The 8,447-nt window shown below is 57.1% G+C and overlaps 1 protein-coding gene across 1 annotated transcript; it reads left to right on the top strand.

The window, feature by feature from the left end:
- The first annotated feature begins 1,056 nt into the window (after positions 1-1,056).
- On the top strand, positions 1,057-7,361 carry LOC117845911 (uncharacterized). Its single transcript, XM_034726986.2, has 3 exons — positions 1,057-1,275; positions 1,342-2,042; positions 6,823-7,361. The coding sequence occupies exons 1-3, from the start codon at positions 1,057-1,059 to the stop codon at positions 7,229-7,231; spliced, it is 1,329 nt and encodes a 442-aa protein (XP_034582877.1). The 3' UTR covers positions 7,232-7,361.
- Positions 7,362-8,447: the final 1,086 nt, after the last annotated feature.

The following is an 8,447-nucleotide window of genomic DNA, read 5'->3' as shown; positions in this document are numbered from 1 at the left end:
AATTGATTTATAACTATTGTGTATTTATAAAAATTTCAGCACTGTGGGACATAATGTCATCTAGAAAATATGAATCAGGCTGCGAGAAAAGAAAAAGGAAAAGATGTAATGTCTGCTATGGAGATTTTTGAGCATGTCAGAGATATGGATAGTTATCTTAATGTCTCCATTGCTTACCGACTCTTATTTACTGAGTCTGTGACTGTCGCATTGGTTGAAATAAGTTTTTCAAAGTTGAAGTTATTGAGGAACTATTTGAGGTCAACAATGACTCAGGAGAGGTTAAATGGTTTGGCAACATTATGCATCAAGAAGAAATTGTTGCATGAGATTGACATCAACCCTATCACAAGTGACTTTGCATCGAGGAATGTTAGAAGAAACTTTTAAGGTAACATGTATAAATAATTTGATATGAATATTACTTTTAGATACATTTAAAGTATTTATTAATAACACTTCACATATATTTGTTATAATTTTTATATGAAAGGGTCTCGAGTTTTATTTTCCCCCGGACCTCCCAAATCTCAGGACCGGCCTTGCCGGCGGTGCGCTGGCGCTACGGCGATGGGCGCCGGCGGGGCCGACAGCTCGGCCCGCATGTGCCACAGCCAATCAACCCTGACGTCAGTGGCCAAGCTTTCTCCGTGGATCCATCGTCGGACTCCATGCATCTGCCACGCCAAATCGAAAGCGCCGATTTGGTGACGCTCACGCGCTTGTCATCTCCATCTGTCCTGTCTGTTGCCTGTTGCTTTCCTAGTCACGCACACGTCGTAGCAAACCAACGGCCTCCGTGGCTTCGCGCGGCGCGGCGCGGCGCGGGCGGTGGAAAGCCCAAAGCGCCGCGGCGAAGTCTTCTTCTCGCCGTCAACGCTGGCGGCTGGCGGCCTGGCGCAATAAAGCCTCCTCCCCCTCCTCTCTCTCGGTCCTTTCCCCACCCGTTGCTTCTCGCTGGCGCCACCTCATCATCACTCAATGGCCGGCGGCGATCCCCAACCACCTTTCCGACGGCGCGTTTAGCAAGCTGATCCCCTCCGATCCTTAGCCGGCATGGACGGCCACGGATCCAAGCTGCGGGCGGCGGCGGCGGCGGCGGCGGCGTCCGGCACCCGCGTCCCCGACGACGCGCTCGTCGAGATGTTTGAGCTCCTCCCCGCCAAGTCCCTCCACCGCTTCAAGTGCGTCTCCAAGGCCTGGTGCGGCCTCGTCACGGACCCGCTCCACCGCGTGCGCTTCGCCCAGACCCTGGCCGGGTTCCTCTGCGCCGACGTTACCGACGACGACACCGCCGCCGCCGGGACCGAGATCGGCGGCGTGTGCGAGCGCTGCCGCGAGGACGGCGGCGGCGATGGCGCCGAGAGCTCGCACCGCACGTGCCCGCACGCCGCGGTCTCGAACCGGGTAATCACCCGGCGGTTCATCAACGTCTCCAGGATGGCCGCCCCGCTCATCGACGCAACCTTCCCCTTCCTCCCGCCGGCGCCGCCCACCGGCGAGGGATTCCGCGACGTGATCGTCGATGCCCGCGACGGGCTGGTCCTCTTGGCGCGCGTCCGGAGGCACGAGTCCCCGGACCTCCACCCGCCGGCGTGCTACCTGGTCTGCAACCCGGCCACGGCGCGGTGGGCGGCCGTCCCGCCCTCCGGCTGGGCCCCCACCACCACCTCCCAGCCGGTGGCGCGCACCTACCTGCTCTTCGACGCCGCGTCCTCCCCGCACGCGTTCCACCTGCTCCAGTTCCGGCTGGACGAGATGGACGCCGTGCGCGCGGTGCACACCTACTCGTCGGCGGAGGGCGCGTGGACGGACCGGGCGGGCCCGTGGCGCGACGGCGGGTGGCGGGACTGGGGCCGCGCCGTGGCGCCCATCCAGCCGGGCACCGGCGCCGCCGTCGCGAACGGCATGCTGCACCTTGTCGTCGACACCGACGGCACCACCGGCCCGAACAACCTCGTCGCCGTCGACGAGGAGGGGAACACACGCCGGACCATCCCGCTGCCGCGGCGGGAGGTGGCGGAGAAGGACTGGCACTCGGTGTTCTGTTAGCGACCTGTACTATACCTAGTTAGCACGTTCCTTGGCTCTCCTTAAGTGTAGCTATTGTTAGTTATCTGACTGCCGTGATGTACATGTATAAGAGGCGTAAGCCCTGATCAATACAACTTGAGTCGTCTGTATTCTTCCTATTCAGTTCTTACATGGTATCAGCCGTTCCACGATCCTAACTCTCCGCTGCCTCAACCTCCCACCCCGACGCCATGAGTTCATCCTCGTCCTCATCGTCGTCGGCCTCCGACAACTCCGACGCCGAGTCTGGCCTTCCCCACACACTCCGCGTCCAAACTGAACCTGCCACGCCGGCCATCGTCCACGGCATCAACATCCTCAACCGCGTGCCGATCGTCCTCGACTTCAACGACGCGAACTACGTCGCCTGGGCGCGCTCCTTCTCCGCCATCTTTGGCCAGTTCGGACTCCGCGACCACGTCGACGGCTCCACCGCCAAGGGCGACAGCGACTGGGTGCAGAATGACTGCGCCATCGTCTCGTGGTTCTACAACCGCATCTCCCCCGAGCTTCTCTCCATGGTCTCGGAAGACAACGACACCGCCTACTCCATATGGCGCGGCGTCCGCACCCTCTTCCGCGACAACAAGGACACTCGCGCCGTCTACCTCGGCGCCGAGTTCCGCAACTTCTACCAAGGTGATCTTAACGTCCTCGATTACTGCTCTCGCATGAAGGTCATGGCCGATTGCCTCGCCGGTCTCGGGGCCCCGGTGAACGACAAAGATCTCATCTACAACATCGTCCGCGGCCTCAACCCTCGTCTCCACCACGCGATCCCCCACATCACACTTCGCCGCCGTCTACCATCATTCCTCAAGACGCGGTCCATGCTGCAGCTTGAGGAGCATCGCATCAACGAGTCGGAGAAGTTGCAGGCTGCGGCGGCGCTTGTCGCTCACGCCGCGAAAGCCGGCACGTCATCGTCCACGGCACCCACCGCGACACCGTCGACCGCTCATCTTCAGTCCGCAGCGGCCTTCGTCGCCAACGCCGTGCCCGGTGTTTATACACCGCATGGCGCCCCGGCCAACGGTGCACCGGCCAATCCGCCTGCATCCTCCAACGGCGGACGTCCTCCGTCGAACTCCTTCTCCAACCAAAAGAAGAAGAAGAAGGGCCCTGCATCCACCAGGGCGCCCCCACCAGGCTTCTGGCCCACACTGAACCCATGGACGGGTATGGTGCAGGCTTGGCCATTCACATCCTCGCCGAACGCTCCTTCGCCCACGCCTGGCGTCCTCGGCACGCGTCCTTCCTCCGTGGCTCCGCAGGCCCATGTCGCCGCTACGTCTTCCCAGCTGGACCCGCAGCTGCTCGCCACACTGAACAACATATCGCTCCAGCAGCCCCAGTCCGCAGGAGATTGGTTCCTCGACACTGGCGCCTCATCCCATATGTCGCAAGGCTCCGGTAACATCTCCTCTCTCCTTCCTAACTCTTCCTCCACCCGAATCATTGTTGGTAATGGCACCTCCTTACCCATTACACACACTGGTTCATCTTCTATTCCTACTCACTCATATCCGCTTTCCCTGCACAATGTTCTTGTCTCTCCATCACTCATTAAAAACCTCATTTCAGTTCGTGCTCTTACTCGTGACAACCCCATTACAATTGAATTTGACAATTGTGGTTTCTCTATCAAGGATCGCGACACCAAGACGGTCCTTCTCCGCAGTGATAGCGCCGGTGATCTCTACCCACTCCACCCGACGCCATCCTCCACCTCCACACACTGCCTCGCCACCGTTTCTGCAGATCTCTGGCATCAGCGGCTCGGTCATCCCGGCAAGGAGTCATTCCGTCGCCTTCTTCAAACTTTTGAATTCACTTGTAATAAAGAATTGTCACACACCTGTCATGCTTGCCGCATTGGCAAACCTGTGCGCTTACCATTTGCTCCTTCTCAGCACAAAACTACTGAAGCTTTTGAATTAATTCACTGTGACGTCTGGACGTCACCTGTTTCCAGTTTCACTGGCTATCGCTATTATCTTGTGCTCCTGGATGACTTCACGCATTTTGTCTGGACATTTCCTTTGCGCAACAAGTCTGAAGTCGCAGCAAAGATCATGTCATTCCATGCTTACGTTCGCACACAGTTCGCCCGTCCCATTCGCGCGTTCCAGACCGACAATGGTCGTGAGTTTGATAACTCAGTTCTGCGCAAATTCTACTCCGACAATGGCATTCTTCTACGTCTTTCTTGCCCATATACTTCCCAACAGAATGGAAAAGCTGAGCGCATCCTACGAACTCTGAATGACGGCGTTCGTGCACTCCTCCTTCATGCCGCGATGCCACCGCTATTCTGGGTTGAAGCGCTTCAGACATCTACTTTCCTTCTGAACCGCAAACCCTGCAAGCCTCGCTCTATGGCCACCCCTTTCTCCCTGCTCTTCAACACCGACCCCGACTATGCATCCCTTCGCGTCTTCGGGTGTCTGTGCTACCCAAACACTGAATCCACCAGCCCTAACAAGCTTTCACCACGTTCAGTGGCTTGTGTTTTCATTGGTTATTCGCAGGATCATCATGGCTATCGCTGCTACAACCTGACGACGCGGAAAGTCCTGACATCGCGCCACGTTCACTTCGACGAGGCCGTGTTTCCCTACCGCTCAGGGCCCGCGACGTCGTACCCAACAACCTGCGACTACGATCCGTGGCGACCGGATCTCTCTGATGACGTGGTCCCGCCGCCGCAGATCCCGGATCCATCGTCTCCGCGATCACCGCGTGCCCACCCAGAACCGGGCACGCCACGCAGACCGGACGCCACCTGCGGCTCTCCGCAGGCCACGACTTCGTCAGCACCCACGTCTCCAACGGCCACACGACGCGGATCTCACTCCCCGCCGATCACGCCAGCATCGACATCCGCAGCACCAGCCGCATCCGCAGCACCAACCGCGCCTACACTCGCGGACACCCGTGCATCGCACCCGATGGTGACCAGGGCGCGCGTGGGGACATTCAAGCCGAACCCACGCTACGCCGGCGCTGCAACCACGACGACTACTGCAGCCACGACTCCATCGCCAATCCCACGAACAGTCAATCAGGCACTCCAAGACCCCAACTGGCGACAGGCAATGCAGTCCGAGTTCGACGCTCTACTCACCAACAAAACATGGGAGCTCGTTCAGCGACCTCCTAGTGCACATGTCGTCAGCGGCAAATGGATCTTCCGCCACAAGTTCAAGGAAGATGGCAGTTTTGATCGGTACAAGGCGCGATGGGTGGTGCGCGGGTTCACCCAGCGCGCCGGAGTTGATTACGGCGAGACATACTGTCCCGTCGTGAAACCGGCAACGGTGCGCACGGTGCTCACGCTGGCTGCTCAACGCCGCTGGCCTGTACATCAACTCGACGTCAACAACGCCTTCCTTCATGGCGTCCTTGACGAACAGGTCTATGCTCGCCAGCCCGCCGGCTTCGTCGACTCATCAGCTCCAACATCGGTGTGCCGCCTCTCCAAGAGCCTCTATGGCTTGAAGCAGGCGCCCAGGGCGTGGTACATGCGGCTCGCCACGTTCCTCGGCACGATGGGATTCAAGCCCACTCGATCCGACAGCTCACTCTTCGTCCTTCGGCGCGGCAAGGAGTCCGTATATCTTCTTCTCTACGTCGACGACATCGTGCTCACTGCATCGTCCAACGACATCCTGCGCCGCGTCATCAGCACCATCAACGCCGAGTTCGCCCTCAAGGACATGGGCCCGGTCCACTTCTTCCTCGGCATCCAGGTTCAGCGCAACGGCGATGGCTTCTTCCTTCAACAGCAACAGTACGCCATCGACCTCCTTGAACGAGCTGGCATGACTGATTGCCGCCCCTGCGACACGCCGATCGACACCAACGGCAAGCTCTCCAGCGACTCCGGCTCGCCGCTGAACACAGCGGATGCCTCGGACTACCGCAGTCTGGTCGGTGCTCTTCAATACCTAACGATGACACGGCCAGACTTGCAGTATGCTGTGCAGCAGGCTTGTCTATTCATGCACGCTCCAACAACGGCGCATCAAGCTCTCGTGAAGCGAATACTTCGCTATGTCCGTGGCACCACAGCACTTGGTCTACATCTGCGGCGCTCCGACCACAACGATCTCGTCGCCTACTCCGATGCCGACTGGGCCGGGTGCCCGGACACAAGACGATCTACTTCAGGCTTCTGTGTGTTCATGGGTGACGCCATGATCTCGTGGTCATCAAAAAGGCAGACGACGGTCTCTCGTTCAAGCGCCGAAGCTGAATACCGAGGCGTCGCCAACGCCGTAGCCGAGTGCACTTGGCTCCGACAACTGCTAGGCGAACTGGATAGTCCCCTCACGAAGGCCACCATCATCTTCTGCGACAATGTCTCCGCCTGCTACATGAGCTCCAATCCAGTGCACCACAAACGCACAAAACACATTGAGCTTGATGTGCACTTCGTCCGCGAGAAGGTCGCAGTCGGACAATGCAAAGTTCTACATGTACCAACAGCACAGCAGTACGCCGACGTCATGACTAAAGGTCTACCGACCACAATCTTCAAGGAGTTCCGAACCAGTTTGTGCGTCGCCGGCAACGACGCTCATACTGCGGGGGGGTGTTAGCGACCTGTACTATACCTAGTTAGCACGTTCCTTGGCTCTCCTTAAGTGTAGCTATTGTTAGTTATCTGACTGCCGTGATGTACATGTATAAGAGGCGTAAGCCCTGATCAATACAACTTGAGTCGTCTGTATTCTTCCTATTCAGTTCTTACATGTTCCTCGCCCGGTCGCAGGGGCGCCTGCACTACGTCATGTGCGTCCGCCCGCCGCACGGCCGGCTCTCCGAAGAGCATCCGTTGAAGCTGCTGGTGTGGGTGCTCGAGGACCACGACGCCGGCGAGTGGGTGCTGAAGCACACCGTGAGCTTCCCGGAGCTGTTCGGGAGGATCGCGTGCCAGTTCCGCGTCGAGTACAGCGTGGTCGCCGTCCATCCCGACGGCAACTGGGTTTTCTTTGTCCGGCATTGGGACCGGAAGCTGGTGGCGTACGACATGGATCGTAGGGAGGTGATTGTCGTCGCCGATCTTGGTGCCGGAGGTGAAGTCGGCGATGAGCTTCCTACTCCGTATGTCCCTCTTTACTCCAAGTGCTCCGCGCTCACAAATATTCAGTGAAAAATGTTGGATGTGGGGAATTTCTTGAGATGTTTCACCAGAATTTCTTGGTAAATCTGCTGGCGGAATTTGGTGATATGTTTCGCTGTCATGTTCTCGGTTTAGTTCAGCAAGTCAGCTGAGCCCATGAGTAATGCTGTATATATGCCCATGAGTAGTAGTCTTTGCAGTATATTGCAATATAACTTATGAGGTTATGGCAATGTGCTCTATATGCCTCACATGATTTGCAACATGCTCCAGTAAGGTCATCCTCTGTACTGAAATCTCTTAGCCTACGTGTAGTAAAAGTGGTCTAGGACTTTGATCCCGACGCCGACGGAGACACGAGCACCGGCATGTAAGGCAGACAGAGCGCGACCTCGCGGAGCCGGATTGCTGTTCGCTGGCGACGGGGACCAGGCCGAGGCAGACCGCTGTCCGCGCCGTCGGCGACCTGAGCTGGCCAGCGCCGTCGTCACCCGCGTCCGTCGTGGCTGCGGAGGGATCTGGGCAGCGTTCTCGGGCGGGATTAGGAGAGGGCGTGTGCCCCTACAGCACTGCGTCAGGGTGGCGGCGTCGGCGTGACGGTGGGTGAGCGAAGGGAGAGAGATCGAGACAGAGAAAGGGCGAGATGCCGAGATAGACTCGATAGTCCACCGTAACGGAGCAACTCCAAGAGTATTCTAAAAAATTCTTCCCCAAAACTATGTATTGGGGTTCTCCCAAAAAAAAATTCCCCCAAAAACATATCAGTCCACAGCAGATCGCTAATAAATAGCTCCCAATATTTCAAACACAGGCCACGTCATCGTATTGGGCCCATTGGAAGGGACGCGCGGACGTGCGGGAATTAGGATTGGGGGAGGAACGCCAACGCTAAAATATACGCGGTGGTAAGCTGTTTTTTAGCGTCGCTAAAAAATTGGGGAAGGTTTAGGTAGATTGTTGGAGTTCATTTTTTCTCTCTTTTTTCCTTAAAAAAAGTATTGGAGTAAGATTAGCAGCCTATTGGAGTTGCTCTAAGCGTCCATTCACCTAGCAAAGGATTGCTGAAATCACAAAATGAATTAGAAAAAGGAAGAAAGGCATTATAGCGAATGAACACCGTTTCATAATGGCAATCCGGCGAAATCCATTTGCGGGATGGCATTTGGGTGAAGCCCACTTTTGATGATGGTGAAATTGCAAATTTCTTGACTAAAGACTACCCATATAGAATAGAATAATATTTTCT

Source organism: Setaria viridis, chromosome 2 (assembly GCF_005286985.2).
Source record: "Setaria viridis chromosome 2, Setaria_viridis_v4.0, whole genome shotgun sequence".
Lineage (NCBI taxonomy): Eukaryota > Viridiplantae > Streptophyta > Magnoliopsida > Poales > Poaceae > Setaria > Setaria viridis.
The sequence above is the reverse complement of the archived record's forward strand: the minus strand, read 5'-3'. Positions and strand labels throughout refer to the sequence as shown.